Genomic DNA, 25,536 nt, shown 5'->3' on the forward strand with positions numbered 1-25,536 from the left:
GCGTACAAGATTACTGGCCGCCATCTAACTCACTTAGGGTTGGATGCGGACACGTTCAGCCTGCAGTATGTCGGACCTGCCAGACCTGACTTCCATATGTGAAGTTGGAGGCAATCTTCGCCCTCAAAACTAGACTCACTTAGGGGTGGACGCGAAAACATTTGGCTCAGTGTGCACGACCTCACGAACATGACTTCCATATGGAGAGTTCGCATCAATCTGCTGCTGGAAACAGGCTTACTTAGGGCTGCATGCGGACACGTTCTCTTGCTGTATGTCGGGCCTGCCGGAACTGATTTCCATATGTGAAGTTAGACGCAATCTTCGCCCCCATAACTAGGCTCACTTAGGGCTGGATGCGGAAACGTTTGCCTGCAGTGTGTCTGGCCTGCCGGACCTGACTTCCATATGGAAACTTTGCATTAATCAACCCCAAGAATCAGACTCACTTAGGGCTGGATGCGGACACGTTCGCCTGCAGTGTGTCTGGCCTGCCGGACCTGACTTCCATATGGAAAGTTTGCATTAATCCGCCCCAAGAATCAGACTCACTTAGGGCTGGATGCGGACACGTTTGCCTGCAGTGTGTCTGGCCTGCCGGACCTGACTTCCATATGGAAAGTTTGAGGCAGTCCGCCTCCAAAACCAGGCTTGCATGTCACCGCCACGCTGCTAGGAGTCACGTTCGTCACCTTGCATTCATTTGGGGGCTGAGGACGAGCTGTGAATGTAAGTATGAAAACATAAGAAATATGCTTGAAAAGATAGACCATTTATATTAGCTAAAGCAATGATAAGTTTAAATTTTATAGGCCTGTCAAATAGTTGGGTTAAATTTTTTCAGGAAATTTTTGATTGACAGTCGTTCTGACAGTCATTTTGTAAATTATAAATGCTTGCCGATTAATGTAGACTTGAAAATAATTAAGACTATGATGTTTAGATTCACTAAATTATAAACTGCAAGAACTACTTAGAAATGAAACAAAACGCGTTTAAAACCTTAACAAACATTACAAGAGGTATAGTGTTGAAAGTCTTTTCGCACTTCTGGATCAAGCTCCAGTTATATTTTAGCTTATTTTCTAGGTAAGTTTGCCATGGGTGATAATCACATTCATGATAGAAGTTGTTGCCGTGGATATATTGTACCTGCTTTAATGACTTCACGAGATAACAAAAATCGTAAGATGTACGATATAAGTTCTGGCGAAGTAATGAGCTAAATTTTACGCGAATCTGGTCGTTACGCCAAACCTAATTGACGGTTATCACCAAAATCTGAGCTCATTCATCACAAACTTTAGATTAAATTTATCAAGCTCAAAGTATTCAAAAAAATAATCCCCATCATTTTTCATTCGGATTTATTATGTTAAGACATGGTGAAAATATGTACAGAAAGTTTATATAAGAAAATATATAAGAAAAAACTCATGAATAGATTCACTAATAAATCAAGTGCTCTATTCTTGATATTTTGTTCAGCTGTCAAACAGAAAAATAGGCAAATCATCCTAAACTCTTTTTGTTATTGCACGATCACAAAATTTTGCACTAGCTTTGGGCATGCTTCCATATCTGTAAGAAATTAAACCATTTTTCTGAAGCCTTAATCACTCAACTTCTAACTCCTATCTAGTATTCATATCCAATGAGCAAGCGTTATGGATATTACATTAACCTATTTACATTAACCGTTACATTAACCGTTTACATTAACCTATATAATAATATTTGTCCCAATCTATATTTGAATAATATATTTAATATTTTGTTAAATTATTATTAATATTTATTTATTTATTTATTTTCATTTTATTACATTATGAATATATTGTAAAATGTAGGTTATGAAGTACAAGTTGCATAATTTGAATAGAAAGACTGTGATATGATGTGATTATGATAGAATTATAAAAATTATACACCAAAAAGGCATTTATTCACAAATGATCTTACAAAATATATTTATATATTATTCATTTATTTAATTAGATATATTATAGAATATATTTGTCCCCTAATCGTAAACCGAAGAGATATTGTAGGAGGCAAAAGGATCTTCTCAGCCAAAAACAAAACTGAGCGCTGGTTTACCTGCAGGGACAACTTGAAACATGCAAGGCTCCCGTTGTCTGCCGACCGCGTTCTCGGCTCTGCATTGTAATGTGCCGTACTCGAAGTCACTCTTGGGGATATACTCAAGATGACTGATGTCTTTAGGGCCGGTCAAGGGTGACTCAGGAACCTCGAAAGTTTCTGATGTGTTGTTGAAAGTCCAGTAGAAACGCGAGGCCTGTGTAGGTTATGAAGCACAAGTTGCATAATTTAAATAGGAAGACGGTGATATGATGTGATTATGATAGAACTATAAAAATTATACACCAACAAGGCATTTATTCACAAATGAGCTCACAACACAGCTATGGTAAACGTTTTCATAGCAAATTAAGTACCGGCGTTCAATGTGGCCTGAAACTAATGGTTTCGTTTTATAGAAAAATGTATCATGGACAATTTTTTGAGGGGGATTTCTTACATCTTACACAATGTGATGGGCAAAAATATAATATTTATCATAGTCTTTACAAATAATTTAACTATTAAGAGAAATACAACTCAAGGCAAATTAATTTCAAAACTCTCTAATATATTTTCTCAATAAATTTACTTCAAAATTTTCCTAAAATTTACCTAAACTCCATACAAATCCTGAAATTTTTCGAATCATCATTGACAAAAAATAATTAGTTAACATCAACTTGACTGCAAACACAAACACGTGAAGTCCTGAAATTTTATCGAATCTTACTTGAAAAAATAATTCATTAATATCAACTTAAATGCCGACACAAGCACGTCAAGTCCTGAAATTTTCCGAATCTTACTTGAAAAAATAATTAGTTAATATCAACTTAAATGCGAACACAAGCACGTGAAGTGCACTAACCGTAGGCACGGCCTCCGTATTGCACGTGACGGTCACACTTTCCCCCACGGCTGCACCGTACGTCTGCACCTGAGCAGGGCTGCAGACCGGCGCGTCTGCCGGTGTATTTAATTTCTATTTAATTATTGATATTTTGTCGTGCTGTCAAATAGAAAAAAGGAAACTCATACTAATTTTTTAATTATTGATATTTTGTCTCGCTGTAAAGTAGAGGAATGGAAACTCGTACTAAAATTTTAGTTACTGATATTTTGTCTTGCTGTCAAATAGAAGAAAGGAAATTCATACTAAAATAATTTTGTTATTGCACGGATCATGTAAATTTACATCAGCTTTTAGAACGCTGAGTGTTGAACTAATCGCGTTAAGAATAGTACATTAGAAAGTGATAACACTTTGCGTACTAGGAGCAAGGAGTTTGATGAGCTCAGTTACGTGAGACAGAAAGTTATTTGCTGATGCTTTGTAATAGTAATAATTCTTTATTTTGATCAAAATATTGCGCAAAATAGCTATGATCATTCTTAGTTTACTTATTGTATGTATTTGATCTTCTTATCTACAATAACTCAGCAATGCCCAACCGCCTCTGAAAATTCCAATGCAAAGCTGCACCAGAAAATAAAAGGATTACTTATGAAGCCTTTAACTCTGAGAATAGTTAAAGCATGAAAATAATTGAATATAACGAGCCATTTATATGGATATGGTGATCGATCATTTAAAAGGAGTGAATTAAGTGGAAGTTTAATTGTATTGTCGATATTAGGTCACAAAATTTTAATCATCTAAAGTCTAAAGCGTGCCCAAGGCTTACGCAAATGCAAAGACGCCCCTCAGAAAAATGAATTTCTCATATTGTTCAAATAGTTACACTTTGTTGCACTCGTTAAGAGAGCGAAAAGTGCATCTCCATTTAAACAAAGTCCTAATCTTTTCTCTGATTAAACGACGTGCGACTTAAGAGCAAGACGGAAACTAAACTCGTTGATGATATTCAGTCGATCCAGTCGCCTAAAATGCTGCAAGGCAGAATTAAACTCACAGAGGATTTTCAGCATTCTCGGTTTGCTGATGCTGTCGCCCTCCACGTTGCTGGCTTTGCAGGAGTAACCGCCGGCATGCCTGCGGTGAACGTGCTGTAGTACGAGGCTGTTTTGCGTCACGAGTACGCCGGCATCGCGGTCTTGTCGCACCTCTTGGCCCTGTGAGTTCATTCACAAAACACATAAGCTACCTGGCTTAGGAAATCTGAATCTGGAGGGACAGAAATCGCCTAAGTACAAGTAGCGGTCTAAGTACAAGTGTCGGCCTACGTAAACGTAAATGTTCAAGTACGTATAGCCACCTAAGTACATGTGAAGATTTAGGTACATGTAGTTGCTTAAGTATCCATATGCACCGGCCCAAGTACTCGGAACTGTTGGAGTATATGTAGTGGCCAATTTCAAGTCTGCTATTGGTTTGTCTTGAAAAGCCTTCAGTGATTGGCTGACGGAGATAGGAACTCGATCGTAAATATCTTTAATAGTACATCCCGTGCTATTACTCAATTAAATTGTCACTGACTCACTCAAGAATGAAAAGATAACACTAATATCCCTTCTGTAGACCTCGTACATAGGCACAGTAAATATTCGGTCATTTTCATCTAAAACAAAATACATATATAACACAGTCTAGCTGGGTCAACACAGTTAAAATTTTTCCTTGATAAACAGTAGACATTAAATTAGGTTTTCTTTGCCGTTCCCAGAGTGTTTGTTTAGACCTGTTGGTGCAACTCTCGTTCCAAAACACGCACGATTAGTTGTCGTGTATTTTAGCGTCTCTTTGAAAGTATTGTTAGCACAGACTGAAACCTAGGCTGAAAACGTGTGAAAGTTATAGAGTGATTCAAATTTGCAGTGACAATGGCTTTAATGTACATATGAATTTTGTTTTGTGATTTACAAGCGTATTTACTCGTAGTGCTGCATTGCACGCACTTTGCGTTGTCACGCCATGTGGCAACATACTTTATATTGGCACTTATGATACCTATGAAGATAATAACACATTAAGGGATGATAATTATACCAGGAGTGCACTCACCTCGTGCTGCCACGTAACTTTGTAGGCCGGTGGGTTCGAGTTGATGAAACACTCGAAATAAACGTCGTCGCCCTCTCTGATATTCGCGGGGTCCAGAGAGGCTCCAAAGCCCACTGAGACCTCGGGCACGTCTGGTTCATCAAAAATATCCCACAAAATAAAACTATTTTAATTAAAATTTTTTATCTTTTTTTCTTCAATAAAATTAGATTTTTCATAGAAATGAGTAAACAGCCTTTCTTTCTTACAAATAAAGAGGAAAATATAATAAGCCTGTCGAGAAAAATGAGAGATTCAACTACAATCTTTCTTTACATAGATTTTGAACATTTTTCAATTTCAGCGATATTTGGCAAATTTATTCATTCGTCAAAGCCATTACGCTATTTTTCATATATCGAGAGAGCTTTAGTTCGAATTATACATTTTTACGGATCCCAATAGAATAAAGTTAACGTGTTTGCTTCTTTAAAAATCAATATGATCAAATTGGTAGCTGAATCCGAAGGTCCCAACATGCGTAAAATTAAAACCAGTTAATTAACTATGGAAACACGAGATCAATTTAGATAACAAATAAGATGATTCGCTAGTTTCGGCACCATGCATTGCTCGGGGTGATTGAGACAATGAAACAATGATCCAGCAATAACGTAAACTTAATGACAATTGGATTCTTGCAGCTGAAATCAACTCTCGCCTTCCGTCTAATGAGAGCGCCAGAAAAAGCACGCAAATGCCTGGTCTATTCTGAGAATACTTAACTGAATTGACTGCCCCTTTATGAGGGTGGAAATGAGCTTCTTGATAATCTGAACACTATTAGTATTCAGTGAAGTACTGAAGAATACAAGTGAACACCATTAGTGTTTGGAACTCCTGTGTTGTGTAGATACTAAGAAATGAGTTTGGTTTGCTCAAAAATTACCTTGTTATGTTTACCAGCCACAAATGCGCAAAAATTTAACGGGCTAATTGTATGAAACTGCGACTAAAGTTGGGTGAGTTATGTAACCTATTGAGTTGTACCTACACATATAGGCTGCTACAAAGTTTGAGTAGTACCTACACAATAGGCTGTTACAAAGTTTGAGTAGTACCTACACATATAGGCTGCAACAAAATTTGAGTAGTACATACACAATTGGCTGCTACAAAGTTTGAGTAGTACCTAGACAATAGGCTGCTACAAAGTTTGAGTAGTACCTAGACAATAGGCTGCTAGAATAACTCACAGTAAACAGAGAGCTTGAGGCTGTCCTCGAGTTATTTGTATTTGAGATCAAGTATTTATGAAGTTGTTCTCAAGTTATAGAAGCTGCAGAATAACTCACAGTAAACAGAGAGCTTAAGGCTGTCCTCAACGACCGCCTCAGGGATCTTGGGGTTGTGCGCTCTGCAAGCCACAGTCTGGTCGTGCAGACTCGCGTTGATGGCCAAGCGCAACACTGAACGCGACACGTTGCCTTCCTGCCACGTCTGATGCCCAAGGCGAATATAAAATGAGTTATAATAATAATAATAAACGACAATACAATAAATGAAATAATAAATAAACGAGTAACGAGCTGTATCGTCGCCAGCGGCTCATTAATGAGTCTCTGTCTCATAATGACCTATCGCCAGAGTGTTCCTTGTCGTAGTGGAGTATCATTAGAGTCTCCTCGTATCACTATCACAGAGATGTATTAAAAGAGTGCCCCCCGCTTCACAATAAAGTATCATTAGAGAGCCCCATTTATTAGCAATATGTAGCATCAGAGTGCCCCGCTTCACAATAAGTAACATTAGAGAGCCCCTTTATCAGCAAGATGTATCATCAGAGTGCCCCCATTTCACGATAAAATATCAATAGTGAAGTTAAAGAGAAGTGTTGTGATAAGAGCTATATTAATAGTAATAAACGACAATACAGTGAAAAATAAACGAGTAACGTGCTGTATCGTCGCTAGCGGCCATTCTTTATCATCAATATGTATCATCAGAGCGCCTTCTCGTCAAAGGATGTATCATCACAGACATGCTGCACCGAACGAGCACATCACCTGGTCTGCGATAGGCCGCAGTCTGCGGGCGCCCCTGCTGCACCGAACGAACACATCACCTGGTCTGCGATGGGCCGCAGTCTGCGGGCGCCCCTCCACCAGGTGATGAGGGCCGGGGGGCGGGAGCCGCGAGAGGTGCACATGAGGTCGTAGGTGCGGCCTGCCGAGAACGGCTCCACCGGCTCACTGATCACCGCCTCCAGCGGCCGTACTGAGATAAATGTAGCGAGATCCGATATAATAATAAATAAATAAATTTATCGTGTTTACTGGTGGAAGGTGTATCAAAAATGAATCAATAAATAAATTTATCGTGTTTACTGGTGGAAGGTGTACTTAAAATGAATAAATAAATTTATCGTGTTTACTGGTGTATGGTGTATCAAAAAATAATAAATAAATTTCTCGTGTTTACTGGTGGAAGATGTATCAAAAATGAATAAATAAATTTATCGTGTTTACTGGTGGCAGGTGTATCAAAAATGAATAAATAAATTTATCGTGTTTACTGGTGGAAGATGTATCAAAAATAAATAAATAAATTTATCATGTTTACTGGTGTAAGGTGTATCAAAAATGAATAAATAAATTTTTCAGGTTTACTTGTGGAAGGTGTATCAAAAAGACGTACGTAAGACTTCATTAAATCAAGTTTCGCTTAGTACAAGATTTTTGTCGAATTTGAACTTGATCAGTTCAGGTTTAATTAACCAAGCCAATGTTCGAAATTACGAATAATATATTAGACATGATACAAGTTCTAAATTGAAAAACTTCGTTTGAAGATTCGGGTAAAATGTACGTTGTACCGAGAAATTCTAATTTTCACAGCTCACAGCTTAAAGCCAATATTCATCAACTACAAGACCGGCATCAATGTTCTCAGCGGTCCAGCAATAAATTCTTGCTACAGAGGCGCTCGTAGTTCATTCTCACAATTCATATCGATGGTAGCGGAGGCGACCATAAGCTTGGCGACGGAAGCCGTGTGAGCTCTGCAGGAAATTTCAGTCATGACGTATTCGCGGGGTAAATTTTTGAGCACGACGTGACTGATGGTCACTCCTGCCGTCCTGGTCTGGTGAGCTGCGGTCACCAGCTCGTCTTTCACCACCCAGTCGAGGTCCGGGGGTGGTGAGCCTGCGGGTAATTTATTCAAAGCCATCAAGAAAAACAGGATTGAAGCTAGTAGCTGGGCGCAAAATTGTGTTTTCTCAACACTATGTCTGGGCCTGCAGAAGGCCAAAGTATTAGTAAATGATAATCCGTGGAATTTTTAGAGATAAGAACTTTTCAATGTATTGAAATAAGTTTTTATGTATTTGTTAGTTGGCTTGAAATGCCTCGTGCATTCTCATAAACAGCAAGGTCACTAAATACACAGTTCGCTTTTCCAAATTAATACATAATTTATATAATTGTTGAGGCAAAACTTAATGCGTAGTTTGTCGAAGCAAAATCTAATACAAAGTTTGCTGTGGCAAATTTAGTACCGGGGGTTACCATTGCCTTCTCGACCCAAACAAATCTGAATTTTCAAAACCACTTTAATTTCATTTAAACCAAATTTTATACCCTGATGGTCCCGCATCCACGCGCCGGCATCAATGGAGTACAAAATGAACTAAAAAACTGGTTCACTAGCCAAAGTTTTGTTTCAAATATACCTTATCATATGATATTTCATAAATATATTCGATAATTAAACTTAAAAGCTTCACTGCGTGCTGTTGTGGGAGACTCTTCTTCTTTTAACTGAGCGATACAATCAGCACTCGAGTTTAGCAAGGGACATGATCGATAGTAGATGTTTTATCACTAAAGATTGTCCACACCATTATAATATTTACTTCGATTGATTTCTTTAAAATATTCAGTTGATGCATCCAAGAGAACATGAGACCTGAGCATTGTTTCACAACGGACTTCTCCATAGATTACGAAATTATCGATACAAATACTGAATGATTAAAAGCATTTTTGGGGTTATCATTGACCGACGGGCATTGTCTATGGTGAGGATTAATTTATTTATCTTTCTATATAATGCTAAACTCTCATCAAGAAATTATTCAACCTCCTGCTCAGTCGGCAATTGTTTAATTGCGGCAATGGTTATGATTTTCAATAAAAATCTCTTACAATGAAATTATAAAAGGTTGAGGTTATTATTGACTTGAACCCAATGCTATATATAAGGAGACTGGAAATCTTTATTATACTCCCACCAATCTATTGTTCTCCAACATCTGGGCGCAATTTAAAGCGAATCAAAAGCCAAATCCTGCAAAGTAAAAGTTTCTCGGGAAGGATAAAGGAGTTGCGTACGGGCGGATCAACAAGTTTCTTTAGTGTTCAGGAGTTCTTTATCCCTTGCAATATTGCGCTCCATGCTTCGTTGTATGCTTCAAATCTTCTATTATCTTGATGCAAAATAGCCACTTGATCTCCATTGCTTTTTTGAACCTGGTTAAACATGAACAAATACACTAAAAGCTTGAAACCATCATTGCGTTCGACATCAATAAATTTCATCATTCAAATCTGAAATTGTTTGTTTTTTATTATCATATGGAAAGAATTAATTTTAGATCCATATGATGGAGTGACCTTGAGCGATTCCCAAACGTGAAGTGGAAGTTCAACAGACACGAAATGTTGTTGGGACAAACGGCAGCGCTATTACACTAGGAGAAATGAAGTGGTCAGGTTGCCTAAATATTGACACACTTTCTTACCCGCATCATAAACAGAGCAGGGAGCAAACGGTGCACTGTACTCCATTTTGCCGTGGCAAACTATATCAGGATGACCCACACAAGGGCAAAAATTAAATCGATATTTGGACAAGACTCCTCTATTTCCGTGAGTGTAGTCGATAGATGCTCTGTCTTATCATACATACAAGCGCTAAGGATCATAGCACAAGTAATCATCCATTAAATCTGTACATCAGCTTCCAGGAACACTGCTCGCTATAATATACTCTTTATCTTATTAGATAAACATATATAATACAGATACTCCTTGATATTAATTACATTCTTTGAAAAATATTATTTCATAATTTTGTCCGTATATTCTTGGCTCAATAATTAATTTTTTTCTTATTTTTTTCCTCTATCTCCGATATGCCGAGAGGGTGCAAGCTGATAAGACATCGTAACTTTATAGCAATTATGATTTTAATTTTCATACATGATTTTCTAAAATTAACATTTGTTAACTTAGGACGGGCTGTCAAAATGCAATTTTATAATTCGTGAGCAGTCTCTGCGGCAGCGAAATTGTACGTTCATATTGCATGATAAATGATAAAAGTTTCTAGATGATAAATGATGAAAGTTTCTGAATGATGGGGAAGTGTACGTGCATTACCAATTCCTACTCAATGTGGACGCACGAAAGTCAGAACGCTGCAGAACATGAGAAATATAATTTAATTATTGCAGTATTTATAGCACACAAATTATGGTTTACTTGAATATAATTCTCTCGGGCGGAAATTTTTGCGACAGAGCTAAACACATTACTTGTATATTTGATTATTTTTAGTTTAATTTTCAGTTTACCGTATTTAATCACAGTGTTTTCCTTTTCATCTGCAACGTTAATTTATTATTAAATTAATATAATTTAAATCAAGCATCACACTGTAATGACGACAAGTTGTGCGTCTCGTAATGGTCTTCAATTACGCTGACATGAATCTTGATTGCCAGCGACGCAGACCAAATTGCCTGCGAGTTTCCTTCGCAGTGTGAAGACGTATGCAGATAGAAACCTGATTTATCTCCGTAATTGACGGTAGCTTAGCAGCTAGCAAGTGATTTTTAATTAAATGTTTACTTCATACATTTTAAAGTAACTTTTTGCCTTATAACGTCGAGTAGCGAAATAACCGTAATATTTCGAGCCAGTTTTTTACATGATGCAATGATGGCAAAAAAATTTTTATGTATCAAATTTTTCTAAAAAAATTCTGCTCAAATTCCTGAACGATTAATACATTGTTAATTCAGAAAGCTCTAAATTCGAAGAAGCATTGAAAAGCCTCCAAGATCGCGGACAATTCTAAATGTCTCAATTTAGTGATAGTCAAAATTATTCCATAATAAAAGTTGCGATGAAATCATCATTCGAAATGAACCATTGGCTCGTAGTCTCCACGTTGCATACTTGAAATGTTCGCTTAGAATTCTACCTAGCACTGGTTTGTAGTGCTAGTTTAAAGCGTTGCAGTTCGGCCTAACGTGTTATTGTATTGCTAAAGTCCCCGGAGAGTCTCTACAAGTTTCTGGAGAGCTTCAGCAACTGGATCACGTCCAGAAATACCTCTTCGCAAACGTTTCAGGAAACACATCATTGTCAGCAAAAAGTAGAAGCAGACCGGAAAAGTTATATGTCTTCCGCTGAACTGTCTGGCGATTTCGATTGGACTTTTATGGCTTATATAGGCATCAAACGGTATCGAAAAATTGTTAGGGCTTTGGGCTCTGATGAATACTTTGAATAAAGCACAAAACTCTGATGGTTTATTTCGGTTTAAATGGTGAACAAAAATGAATAGGATTATTCTATTATGCCCATTGCAAATGATAATAATACTATTGCATTTTGATTTTGATGTAATGTTATAATGTAATTTAATTTTTTAGAGAATTAGCAGGTTTGCTTGGGGTTGCTGGAAACAGTAATCCCTGCAAAAATTGAATCCCGTATCAAATCATTCTGAACAACGACATCCTAAATTCCGCTAATAATAATAAAGCTAATGAATGCATGCTAATCTAAGAAATACCAGCGTTACCCGCATTCACCATAAACTGCTACTTAACTCTCGTTTAATAATATACATAAAAAAGAATTTTGCGTCTCCTAAATTAAAGATGCAGATACCAATATAATACTCCGATTCCAATTTGTGTACCAAACTTTTCATTTTATATTACGTTACTATTCTCCCACTAATAATAAGTTGTCAGACCCCCGAAATATCCTGTCACGATCGCAGATAAGCGCCCGAACAGCGCATATATTTTCGGCGTCGTCTGCGAACAAATACACAAACGTCCACAAATAAATAACAAAGAACATATTTCATTATAATCAGATCATTGTAGCATTTATTTGCAGTGCGATTTTTCTCAAGCAATTTTATCAGCACGTATATGTTTAGTATTTGCGGAGCTGTGTTCTGTACAACATGTACATTGATCATATATTCCTCAAGGAACAAGCAATTAAAAATTTGCATCTAGTAATGAAAATCCCGTTATTGTTTGATTCAGCGACAAGCTGTAGACACGAGCGTCAGTGTTATTCTGCAGGGCAATTAAACTTACTTCGTTATACTACAGTGTTATGGATGAAAACTATTTTGTCTTTTTGAGCATGACTACATTCAATAGTCATGCTCAAAGTAATAATATGAAAAGATAGTACAAATATCAAAGATATCTGCACCCATCCCATTCGAGCACCCAGGCCATTTGCGTTTCCAGAGGTAATAGTATTTTTATTTTATCATAATAAAAATCTTTCGTTTTCGTGAAAAAAAATTCTTTTTCGTATATGGCAGCACATTGATGTATATAACCTTGACGAGCAGTTCACTATTATTAATTTTTATTAGACTTTGATTTATTATAAAGAATTATATAGTATTTTGTTTGCGTCCAAAACTCATTTGTTAGCAATCTTATATTGTATTCATAAAATCTAATATGTCATTTATATTTTGCTTTTATTATATTCATGCTAATTTAATTAAGATATATTATATTTTTATTTCAATTTTTTGGAAGGTAGTGCATATTAGTTTTCTTTATTTATGGAACGTATTTCGGTATTCCTACTTTATATTTTTATATTCAACATTTTCAATTATAACAGATTCTCTGTAGTGTTGTAATGAATGTTGTAACATTTTAGTGTCCGACATTCGGATCATCATTATGACTATTTACTTTACAATAGAATTTGGAGCAATTTTAGGTGGAGTGGATGTAGTGGAATGGTTTAATAGAATTCCAATAGGTTTCTGAAATTAAATCAACGTCGAATTAAACATTTTTCAGCCGAATCAACGTTAATTAGACGTCGTTTTCCAGAATTAACGTTAAAATAATATTGTTTTATCTAATTAAAATTAATAAAACGTTATTTCGTTAAATTTTATTACGTCTATTAACTTTTTTCCGTCAAATCAACGTTAATTCAACGTCATTTCCCTGTTAGAAAGCTTGCTGCTAATTTCTAGAAGTAAGAGTCGTGACAACTCACCGCCCGACGCGACGCAGGATACCCTCAGGTTGGTACCTTCCATCACAGGACCCAGAACAGAGTGCACTGGCATGCCTTCCTCGTCCTGTAGGACCAACGCAGTCGGGGGCACTGGTCGAGTTAAGAACAAGTTATAGTAGAGCATAGTACATATAATATTGTATAGTTTCATAGTATGGCATAGTAGCTTAGTATAAGATAGTATATAGTATAGTATAGTATAGTATAGTATAGTATAGTATAGTATAGTATAGTATAGTATAGTATAGTATAGTATAGTATAGTATACAGTAATATAGTATAGTACCTTGTATGCTATACATGTTTCGAGGCTTATTATCGGCTTATACATGTATAAAGAATTTGACTCACCCACTATAGTTAGGTTGACGCGGTTGTTTATGGTGGCCGCTCGCTTGAAGTCCACCCTGCATTTGTAGAGGCCGGCGTCGGCCGCAACAAGGTCGGTTAGCTGCAGGTATTGCGACTCTGGCTCGGCTTTAAACAGCGCTCGTGCCCCAAGCAGGGCAGCGTCGTGCCAGTGCAGCGGCCCCGACAGTTCGCGCAGGTCATAACTGCACAAAAACGTCGTATAATATCGTAATTATTTGTAAATGTAATTTTAGGTTGAGCGGAAACTCAAGTCTACCTCATCGTGCATAGCTGTAACGCAGAGGAATGAAATTGCAATGGAAGTGGAAATAATCAAATTTCAGTTTTTTTCAATCACTTTTAGATCGCTTTGCTATAAAATAGCATTAAATTTCATGAAAAATTTTAAACTCAAATGATTTCCACTCAAACGAGGGAAAAATGCCCTAGAAATGGTACTATCATTACTCAGCGCGTTGGAGCGAAATATAAACTTCCAATTAAGTGTTAATGATGGGTCCTGACGTTCTTTGATCTAACTATCTCTTTTGTTACCAAGTCCCGCTGATCGTAAAGACGGAGCTTCATTTTCTTATCATCAAGGCAAGAGGGCATAAGTGTTGTGTTGAGGGCATAGCCACACTTTAAACAGCCCGCCAAGTCATTATCTTAAGAGGGTAGTGTCGGTGAGGGATGAGGTTGTTTAGTAAGGGGAATTTTTTATCGACGTGCCCTTTTATGTGTATCGGTCTGGTGTCGAGGTAGCTTGAAGTGTTTAATAGCGTGACCTCAGCACCGGTGTTTTAATTATTTTACCATGAACTTAACTCCAGCGATCGAAGAATTGATCCGCGGAGATCTTGCTCAAGTGTGTTTTGCAGAGCTCGGTAATTTCTCCTAATACACTTAGAATTAACGTTAGATTATTATTATTATTAGTGGACGGTATGCGTGAGAATTTTTCACTGCCAGTGGATTTTTTTCTATCCCTGACAAAGCTATGAGATTAAATTTGCCCCTGAGAATTTCGTTTTTTCCGTTCCATAATTTCTACTTATTTTCAACCTCTGAATGAATATGATGGCAAGCATCGTCAGAAAACTTAACACAAATAAAAGCTTTTTCTTCGCGAATATAAGTTTGACATGCACATAATTAAGTGTAGTATAGTATTTAGTTTTGCAATATGCTTTCACTCAGAAATGCAATAATATCTGAGGCAATCTCTAACTATAAAATCAGGGAGAAAAATAACATTATTCAGAAATACAACCACACCATAGCCAATCACTAGATATAAAAGCATAAAGAAAAATCCTCAGCCAATCACTTAATTTAAGTGATCTAAATAAAATACTTTCACTTACAACAGCACTATATTATTATTCCTCACTTAATCACTGAATATGAATAGAAATATTCTTAAAATCTGCTGTCGAAAAAATTAAACTAGAGGCTTTCGAATTTCACAATCAATTTATAATTTTAATTTTGGGATGACTTAGTAGTTTAGTATTAAGAGTTTTGAGCAATTGCGGACGCCATCATATTTTTGCCGCGTATTTTTGTTTTTCTATTATAGAAAATAAATAAAATGCTGCGAGTTCTGTTTAGATTTGAAAAATATTGTTATCTTAGCTGATGATAATGGAATAAGTGTTTTTATTACTGGTGCCCAAGAAATATTCCCAGCAAAGTTAGGCTTAATGAAAACAAATAAAATTATAAAATTGGAAATGAATTTTAATAAAACAAATCGAAATTTTATTTAAGTAATTCACTTCCAAGTTTTTTCACTACGTTTTAAATGGTTTGATTTTTTTTCCTTGTTCACTACAGAAAATTGTTATTAAGCAAGACAAGGCTATACTAAATTTGTTGATTAGGTTTAATTCGGTTGTTGTTGAATCGTTGATTCCAATTAGTTGATTCGGTTGTTTTGAATCGTGAGAAGCTTCGTTTATTTTTACAGATTCTTAACGTAAATCGTAGCGTTAATCCAACAGTCCCTTATTATTTAAGATCACTGATCTGAAAAACAAAATTACAACTCGAAATAAGTAAACCTCAGTAAAATGGCTGGAATATCGTTCTTTAAATTCACGTAGCATCGCTAAAAACAAACTCTGAAATAAGTTGTTATAATATTAAAGGCTTAATGTTCACAGGCGATTGCTGAGCGTTTCTGCTGACAACCAAGTAAACGACCATGCGATGAAAAGCCTGAAAGTTAATGAAAAATAATCTATAGCGTATAAAATTTTTGTTGTCAGTGTTGAAGATATGACAGTTCTTTACTTTATAATAAGCGCTGACTGTAATTAAACTCCTTGTGAATACTAGTCTAAAGTTCACGTTCTTTTTTTATCATACATCCTTAATAAAATAGTGTGATGTTATTACACAATACTTAGATAGTTACTATAGTTTCTTCTGACACGGCCCGATAGCGGCCCGATTGAGCCCCAATTCCTGATTGCCGTATTGCGTGCTTATAAGTCCATATTTCATGTCTTGAAGCGTGCACACTTGACGGACAATTTTTTCAGTTAAAGTTTTAATTAGTCCGTTGAAGCAAGCCTCAGCCACCAGCTGCGCTGCCTCGACCCGACAAATGCTTCATTTGTGGAACAAAATTGACACGCATGTAAAAATTTTCAACACGAATACTATTTACACGAAAAAGAATTCAACAATTTGATTCACATGAAAAATTGTGCTTGCGTATTATTATAAAAATGTTTTTCGTCACGTGAATTATATGAATAATTTTACGATCCATTGATTCTCAGTGTTCATGTTAATCGTGACCTCAATTTCGGTACACCTTTTCCCGGAATATAAAGTTTAAAGTTTGGAATGAACTTATTTTCAATATGAAAAGTTCCAGTCATTGCTTAGGAAATAATTATTTTACCGTTCTTCAACGAGTTATTTTGTTTCAACAAGGATTTTAGTTTATCTCTATACCACATCCTTGCACTCGACTCAGACTTACTTACAGTTATTCGTGTGACAAACTGGCATGTATGCATGTAATTGCGCTTGTTTATGGACGTTGATTCACTAAAGTGAGTTATATTGTCCCTCTTATTTCTCTAATTGTTGAAGTTGCACGATTGGTAGATGAAAGTAAAAGTTATGTAAATGTGATTGTTAGTTAATTTGGGATGTGAACTTTGAGTAGATTTAGTTGATGAGAGTAGCAGTTAGGTAGATGTGATTGGTAGATGATTTTGGGATGAGAACTTTCATTAGATTTGGTGGATAAGAGTAACAGTTAGGTAGATGTGATTGATAGATAATTTAGATTGAACTTTTTTAGTTAGTTTTGGTAGATGAAACTAGCAGTTAGGTAGATGTGATTGATAGATGATTTGATAAGAACTTTTATTAGATTTGGTAGATAAGAGTAACAGTTACGTTGATGTTATTGGTAGATGATTTAGGATGAGGAGTTTTATTATATTTAGTAGATGGAATTACCAGTTAGGTAGATGTGATTTCCAGATAATTTGGGAAGAGAACTCTAATTAGATTTGGCAGATGAAATTAACATTAAGTAGATATTATTGGTCGGTAATTTAGGATGAATACTTTAGTTAGATTTTGATAGATAAAATTAACAGTTAGGTAGATGTGATTGGTAGACAATTTGTGATGAGAACTTTTATTACATATGGTAGATGCAACAAAGACTGAGGTAGACAAGAGGCACCTGTAGATGGGGGTGGCGAGACCGTCTCTGAACCACAGCACGAGGGACACCGCGTCGCCGCTTGGGGCGCTCATGTTGCAGGGTAGGTGAGCTGTGCGACCCTCCACCCCCACCACCGCCACGGACGCGTCTGCTCAACAACAGAAAATATATTACTCGTTACTATTATTTACTATTTATTAATAAATTATATATCAATATTGAATAATATTACTAAATTTTATTAATAATATTATTATAACATACTACTATTGATTTAGAAATTGAATTTGATGGCGAATGTTTTGGTCATATTAACGTGTTAATTATTAGTTATTGTTAATAAAGAGTTTTTCTTGAGCCCTTGAGCCTCAATTACCAGTTACAAGGTAACAATTATTTAAGTTTAATTGTATTATTATATGAGGTATCAGTTTAATCAGTTCAGTTCAATAAATTATTCGAAGCTTTTTAAGGAATGGTTCGATATGAATCTTTTGCTAAAATAAGGATGTTGATAGACTCAATATTCCCATAATTTAAAATGCTCATTCTAAATGAAATTCATACTTGTGTCTAGATAAGGTACTTGTGGAAGGATTAAATAAGAAAACCCGAGTAGGAGACAGACTGAGATTGATAGAATATACCTGGTCAGATACATGGTCAGATACCTGGTCAGACTCAAATACCTGGTCATATACCTGGTCAGATACCTGGTCAGACTGAGATACCTGGCCAGATACCTGGTCAGATATCTGGTCAGACTGAGATTGATAGAATATACCTGGTCATATACCTAGTCAGACTGAGATACCTGGTCAGATACCTGGTCAGATACATGGTCAGACTGAGATACCTGGTCAGATACTTGGTCAGACTGAGATACCTGGTCAGATACCTGGTCAGACTGAGATACCTGGTCAGATGCCTGGTCAGACTGAGAGACTTGGTCAGATACTTGGTCAGACTGAGAGACCTGGTCAGATACCTGGTCAGACTGAGAGACCTGGTCAGATACCTGGTCAGACTTAGATACCTGGTCAGCTGCATGGTCAGACTGAGATACCTGGTCAGATATCTGGTCAGACTGAAATTGATAGAATATGCCTGGTCATATACCTGGTCAGACTGAGATACCTGGTCAGATACCTGGCAGACTGAGAGACCTGGTCAGATGTCTGGTCAGACTGAGAGACCTGGTCAGATGCCTGGTCAGACTGAGAGACCTGGTCAGATGCCTGGTCAGACTGAGAGACCTGGTCAGATGCCTGGTCAGACTGAGATACCTGGTCAGACTGAGATGCCTGGACAGACTGAGAGACCTGGTCAGATGCCTCGTCAGACTGAGAGACTTGGTCAGATACCTGGTCAGACTGAGATTGATATCCATGCATATTTATTATTCGTATATTGGTGGCCTCGGCCCTACGTACCTTAACTCGATTATAGGACTCGTATCCTAAAATTAAATCAAATAACGGTCTTGCAGCGCAGAAACTCGAGTTGCTGAATTTCAAACTCACATGATAGAGAAAAGTTTACCTTTTCTAAACGTTATATTATAAAGCTGGTGCATATAGTAAAGACACACAAAATGAAATTTGCTTTCGAAAAAAATTTATATTATATTTTGGTTCAATATTACCCAGAAATTACTTTTCCCGAACAGTTACTTTATATACTTATTTGAAATGTTTCTGTAATTTTCAAAAAATATCCCACTCATTATTATTTGCGCTCTCTTTTAAAAGACTACAATTCGAATTGTAATAAAATACAGCAATTTACAGTGCCTCTAGCTTTGAGGCCATTAAATGTGATGCAAAACAGTTGAACAAGTGTAAAAAATGGTGCAATAAAAACCGTTATGCGCATCACATAAACCATTATGCGCATCACAAAAACATTATGCACATCACTCGAAACTAATGGCAGAGTTGGACTTCGCGATCCATAATAATTCTTGCTCAACGTTACAGTTCTTATTCGCATATGATTACTCTACTACCTTACTGCGTGATCATCAGAATATAGTTTTAAAATATAACTCTTAATGCCCTAGAATTTAAATAATTCTTGCCGTAATTGACTAGCTACAGCAAAGACTTTTAGGTATTAATTCTGGCATTGATTTGCATACGTCAACGCAACTAGCCATCATCAGCCCTTCAAACGTGCATGATGATTTGAGAAAATTATAGAACAGAAAGAACATTGACTAGAATTTGTAAAATAACTAGCTTTATTCAACATAAATCAATATTAATTAGATAAGTATTTGTGTCTTCAAGAATTTTCAACATAGTTTTCTGTTACCTGCTACAAAATTAAGAAACTAGCCAAGAAAATATCTTTAAAAACCACACTCTGCATTCTCTCTGAAGAAATTATGCTTATTAATGTGGGAAGTGAAAATAATATTAAATTTGAAGAACTATCAAACTGTATAATAGCTATTGTCGACGCTAAATTGCTAATTTTCTTTCACAGTTTTGCATTGTAATGTGAAAGAAATTTAATGTATTGAAATGCGACATTTTTTATTCTCAGAAACTATCCCGCTAAATTACATACACGATTCATTGTTGGGTACAAAATACTACCTCGTATTCCTGTATAATTGGCCAAATTAATGTTGAAATATCAGGAAAGATATGCGCATAAATTCAGGCTTAAACATTCCATTTACTAACAACTCTAACGTTAGGCCTGCACGAGCATTCGTACCATCTCGGAATACTACAATCTTTTTTTATTGTGAAATTTTTCAAATTACGAAAAAATATGTTACGAGAAGCAATAATTTTCCTTTCAGAGCCTGTTGAAAAATAACTGAAATGAATAAAAAAGAATTACAATATTTCGGAACTCGTCTCGCTATTTTCATTTCATGCGTCAGTTTTAATTTTATTTTATCACAGTTGTAATTTTATTTTTATCATTCGACGTACCCTAATATTTGTCGGAGTACAAATGTGTTTGGATAATTGACCAATGTCACGAAAAACATAAATAATTAGATTTATTCTACATAAATATTTTTTTGTACTCGTTCGAGAATAGAAGGCGATCAGTCACTAGTGACATCATTGGATCAGTCACCAGTGACAGGGTTAGACCAGTCAACAGTGACATCAAACACATTCCAGGGATATTGATCATCTCTCAACAATGATATCGTTTTGCTCCTAATAACATACTACGGGCTCTGGACAAACTTAATTTAAAAATAAAATATATTTATCAATATATTAAAGTTTATTTGACATTTATGCAAGAAAAATCAACTGGAGTGAAATATTCTTTTTTAACTAGGGCACGGCGATTCTTCGTGGTAAAACTATCTATTTTTCAAAGGCTCATCTTTAATTTGAAGACTGAACAGTTTTTGAAGTTCTTAATACAATCTACATATTTAAAAACTTTTACTTGGCTCAGACATTGGAGGTTAACGTCCGTATATTATGCTTCATATTCGGCCGGCCTTGCCTGCTTGCGCCTACTACAGCACGCTCATTTCGCTCAATAAAATTTTTCACAAACAAATTTTTCTTATTGAAAGTTTGAGGCAATCAAGTCAAAAAGACACATAATTACCCCGAAAAAGTATATTCAAAATTATATCAAATAATAAATATCAGTAGAAAGGATCGGGATGAATCTCGTAACTTCATTTGATAATAAATACGACCAATCCCATGTGTGAAATAGAACTCAATTTTGAACTATGAATCAATTCGATGACATAGTAAGAATCAATGTCAAAACATTGGCCAACATTAGAAACATGGACTTCTTCTCTAGTGGGGCGCGCAGAGAATGTGCGAAGTGGGGAGCTAAAGAAAATTGAAATTAGATTTGTCAAAGTTGACAAGCTGAAAGGGGGAAGAAGGGCTGGTATCCTCTTATCGTCAAGGTTATGATGTTCACTATAGTTACGATGTTTGAGTAGTTTGAAAAATGTTTTAAGGACTTTAGATATTGCACAGCTTTCCTTTTCTTTTGAACTACATATTTAGTTTTTTTATGTCTATTGCTCAATTTTATCGGCATGTGATACAAAAAATAGCTATATTTTTCCCTGCCTCAAGCAATATCAGATTCCTCACGTCATTTTAATACAAGAATTATTCCTCCAATTAAAGTCCTTTGAATATTCTTCGGTTGGATGATACGGTATAATTGAAAATTAACAGTTTCTGGCCCTCTAACAAACAAATAAGAGACAAACATTTTGTTCAATACTAACAAGGTTGTTGTACAATATTAACAAGGGTAATATTGAATACAACTAAACACCCTTGGTCCCTGCTAAAATCCTTCTAAATTTGGAAACATACACTCACAAAATTTCGCCACACAGCTGCAGAGTTACTAGTTACCTAGTCTTAATTTCAAATATGGAATCCCCTTATAAAATTTCGTTATTGGATAGGAAACTTAAGGAAGAAAATGATGGTACATTTATGAAATGATGGTATTCATCTGCTAGACAACCGAAAATATAGCAAATTCTGAATCGGAATAAAATTTGGTAAGCATTTTAAGGTGTTTTTTATATACAGTTCAGTTCATTCATAACATATAGCTGTTCATTCCATAAATGCCGTAAAGTCCATAACGGTTCATTTATGTATATTTAGCTCAAGCATGCAGATGCAACTAAAGAAACACGCAAAATTAATCCCCTGATATTGTATCCTGGCAGGTTTATCTTAGTAATAAACGTCAGGCAGAGAGCTTTGCGCGATCCTGATTGCTTCAAATTGAGAAAAATATAATTGCTCTGGAATTACTGCTACGGCTTCAAGTTTAACATGACGATATGGCGATACGTTCACTTTTTAAATTAATTTCACTTGTTTGAAATTAATTTACCAGTTTGATTCGAATCAAACTGGTAAATTTAAACTTACAGTAACTTGTTTACTAATAATAACCTGTTTCATCAGCCATGGAAGAAAAATGATGTTAAATAATGTCGTTGAATCAAATTCGTTACCTAGATTGGAGGTAAAATAAATTATAATATCATTTTTTCCCAATCACTATTTTAGATTGGAAAAATTTTAATGAACGAAGGAATGGGAATTTTTATGCGAATAACTTTTATTGATCGTTACAAATAAATAAATTTAGTTTAAGGAAGTTTTGATGCCTCTTCGGAGTACTACTGTTCAAATTTTTTACCTTCACTACGATTTTTTTTCTACGGAAGTCCTTCCTAAAGAATTTAAAAAGCTGACTATTCCATCCGTATCCCTTTATTTCAACTTTAGTTGTTACTAAAAATTTCAATCCAAACTTTTCGTACAGGCTTTGACGAATAACTAACCTAAATGTGCAGTTACAAGGAGTCTTTAGTAGCGGTCAGTAAAACTTTCGAATGCAACCACTCCCTAATTATCATGTCAATGGCCTCGTGTAAAGGGTTACTGGGTCATTCAGTGGCTAGTAGCGTATATACACGAAGTCCATAGCAAGGCAAATGAAGGGGGTAATTATTAAGAAGTTATACTGGCCGCCACTTCTATTCTGTACAAGCAGTTTTAATGTAAAAAGAACTCCATATGGCATCAAGGTGTTTTTAACGCTGCAAGATCTCAAACATTAAAACATTTAATTTATTAAATTATCATCCAGCTATGAAACTGTCAAGTTTCAATTACATAAATAAATAAATGAATAAAATAGCTAGCGTGCATGTAGCAAACTTCTGCAAGGAATAACCGTCAGTCAGGACTGGATTGTAAACAAAGTGATATTCTCTGCAGGCATGAGAAGTGAAACGCGTGATTCCTCAGGTCAGGCTCCATGAATTCACGAAGCAGAGTTTTTTTTATAAAAGCTTTTTAAATCTTTTCAAATGTAACCGAGTTTTATTAACGTAGATGAGACAAAATTTTCAATTTATTTTCTAATATTAGGCAATCTTGCGTAATGAAATTGAATAATTATTGGTATAAATTAAGGTCCAAGTCCTCTCCAAATATTTATATATTATGAGGTTTTTAGTTATTATTATTTGTGTTGTTAGTAGGTAAATAACATCGTTTATTTATATCCTATTTCTTGTGTGTGTTTCATTTGCTGAATAAGATCCTGCTATTTCGATGCTCATTTTGTTACAATAGTAATTATTATTTGATCAAACTTCTTAACAAGAATCCAAACCCGTAAAAATCTCCATAATGTTTTATCCTGCATGAGTTGAGGCAATAATGTTCAGTAAATTATCATTAGCAATTGGTCCCTTGAATTCGTTTCAAAAAACAATACCCGTAAGAGTCCCTACAATGTATTAGTTTACTTGCCAGGAGGCAATAATGTTCAGTAAATTGGCGTTAGTTTGGCCTCTTAAGAGCGCCCGCGCCAATATATGTGATGAACGTACCGATTGATTACTCCAGGATCTGTGGACGGCAAGCTTTGACCGAATCTGGCAACTTGCTGCTCGACGAATAATGACGTTGGTTAGTGGTCTTTTATTGATAACTGTTATAAATATGTATACTTGTTTGCAAATTTAAAGTTATATCTAATATAATATTTATTGTTTTGAGTCGGTAAAGGTTGCAGATTGACGAATAATGGCGTAAATCAGTAGCTTTTCCGGATAATTATCAATTACGACTTGTTCATGAATTTTAAGGTTTATTTATTATAATATTCATTTATATAAGCCCGTAAAGATTGCAGCACGAAGACTGATTGCACTGATTATACATTCATGGCAATTTCTTGACAAATGTTAACTTTATATAAAATAGAGGATTGATTGAACATAATATTTATTAATTTGCGCAGTTTCAGTTCAGAGTAATTAAATTTCAATTAATTCAAGAAGCCGCATTGGTCAAAGACTAGCGGCAAATTCTGTTATTCTTAAGCGATATGTATTTAATTTGTTGTGTGTTCTTAAATGAGGACTTGCATATTTCACAAGAAGCCACTGTTCAAATATAACTTTTTCCAACAGTTTTCAAGTCTTAACTCGCACCTTCACAACTGGAGCATGAAAACTAATTAAAAAGGAGCCTAATGTTATACGATCTGTCTTTTCACTCAGTGTGTTCAAATCGATGATGGTCAAAGTTTGAATTCAATTTGAATACTCTGTGCAGCCGATGCGTGTACAACTCTACCCTAACAAAATTTAGAGTCGCTCCAGCTTCTGGTACTCCAAATCAGAAGCTGCCGCGTCTGTAAATTTTCGCTGGGATATAGTCTCCTCGAGCCTTCAATAAGCCGATAGTAGAACACGTGCCCCTACATACATGGAGAGGCCGCCTCTCACTCCACTGCTTTATCGCTAATGCAAGAAATCCGCGGAATTTGGCAAATGCGGAGCATGAGAGAGAGAGAGAGAGCTGTAGTTCGATGAATCCGTTCTAAAACTAACCGTTTATTAAACATGGATAAAATTTCTCGACAAAATTGGGTCATAAAAATTATTGAACGAAATATAAGTCGGAAATTGAAAAAAACATGTAGGTACATTTTAAATGATATCTTCAGGAATCATGAATTGAATAATTCAACCGATATTCGCTTCAAAAACTTCACGAATTTAAAAGAAATAAATTCTCCGTCAATAATGAATTTTCGACCCGAGAAACTTTCAACTTATGCCATGCAAAGTACTATAAAAAATTCATAAAATAAAATATGTCTGGGCTTCGTTCGATTGCAACGATGAACTTTTGATGAACTTCCGACTGAACTTCAGGGAACCTACGACATTCATCAGATCAACGTAGTTATTGAAGTCTCGAAAGTGTTGTTGGTGGACCCGAATCTAATATAAGTGGTCAAAGTTTTATTTAATTCCTTTTATAAAAGTTGCGAGCGCACGAGTGCTAATCACGAGTGCGCTGTTAGAGCGCACGAGTGCGAATCAAAGCGGTCACTGAATCAAATATTTATAATGCACAGCACAAGGCAGCAGTAAACCTCCTGTGTAAGTATAGTTTCCAGCATGGATCCCTGAGGGTACATCTCATATAATAATAATTTGAATTCGATCGAAAATTAATTATTTTTCTAACAGAAGTTTTTATTCCAGATAGATTATTGTAATTTCTCTC

The 25,536-nt window shown here is 35.7% G+C and overlaps 1 protein-coding gene across 1 annotated transcript in view; it reads right to left on the reverse strand.

Annotated features, from left to right (window-relative positions):
- LOC108666323 (nephrin) overlaps window positions 1-25,536 on the reverse strand; it is a 41,037-nt gene that overhangs the window by 8,868 nt on the left and 6,633 nt on the right. The window contains exons 2-13 of the mRNA XM_047880476.1: window positions 17,468-17,597; window positions 13,750-13,952; window positions 13,378-13,488; window positions 8,029-8,232; window positions 7,152-7,303; window positions 6,389-6,526; window positions 6,283-6,307; window positions 5,048-5,178; window positions 3,999-4,158; window positions 2,954-3,048; window positions 2,101-2,299; window positions 553-721 (exon numbers count right to left, since the gene is read on the reverse strand). Coding sequence (XP_047736432.1) covers window positions 553-721; window positions 2,101-2,299; window positions 2,954-3,048; window positions 3,999-4,158; window positions 5,048-5,178; window positions 6,283-6,307; window positions 6,389-6,526; window positions 7,152-7,303; window positions 8,029-8,232; window positions 13,378-13,488; window positions 13,750-13,952; window positions 17,468-17,597 — 1,717 coding nt within the window. The remainder of the gene's footprint in view (window positions 1-552; window positions 722-2,100; window positions 2,300-2,953; window positions 3,049-3,998; window positions 4,159-5,047; window positions 5,179-6,282; window positions 6,308-6,388; window positions 6,527-7,151; window positions 7,304-8,028; window positions 8,233-13,377; window positions 13,489-13,749; window positions 13,953-17,467; window positions 17,598-25,536) is intronic.

This window comes from Hyalella azteca, unplaced genomic scaffold (genome assembly GCF_000764305.2).
Source record: "Hyalella azteca isolate HAZT.00-mixed unplaced genomic scaffold, Hazt_2.0.2 contig5432, whole genome shotgun sequence".
NCBI classification, from domain to species: Eukaryota; Metazoa; Arthropoda; class Malacostraca; order Amphipoda; family Hyalellidae; genus Hyalella; species Hyalella azteca.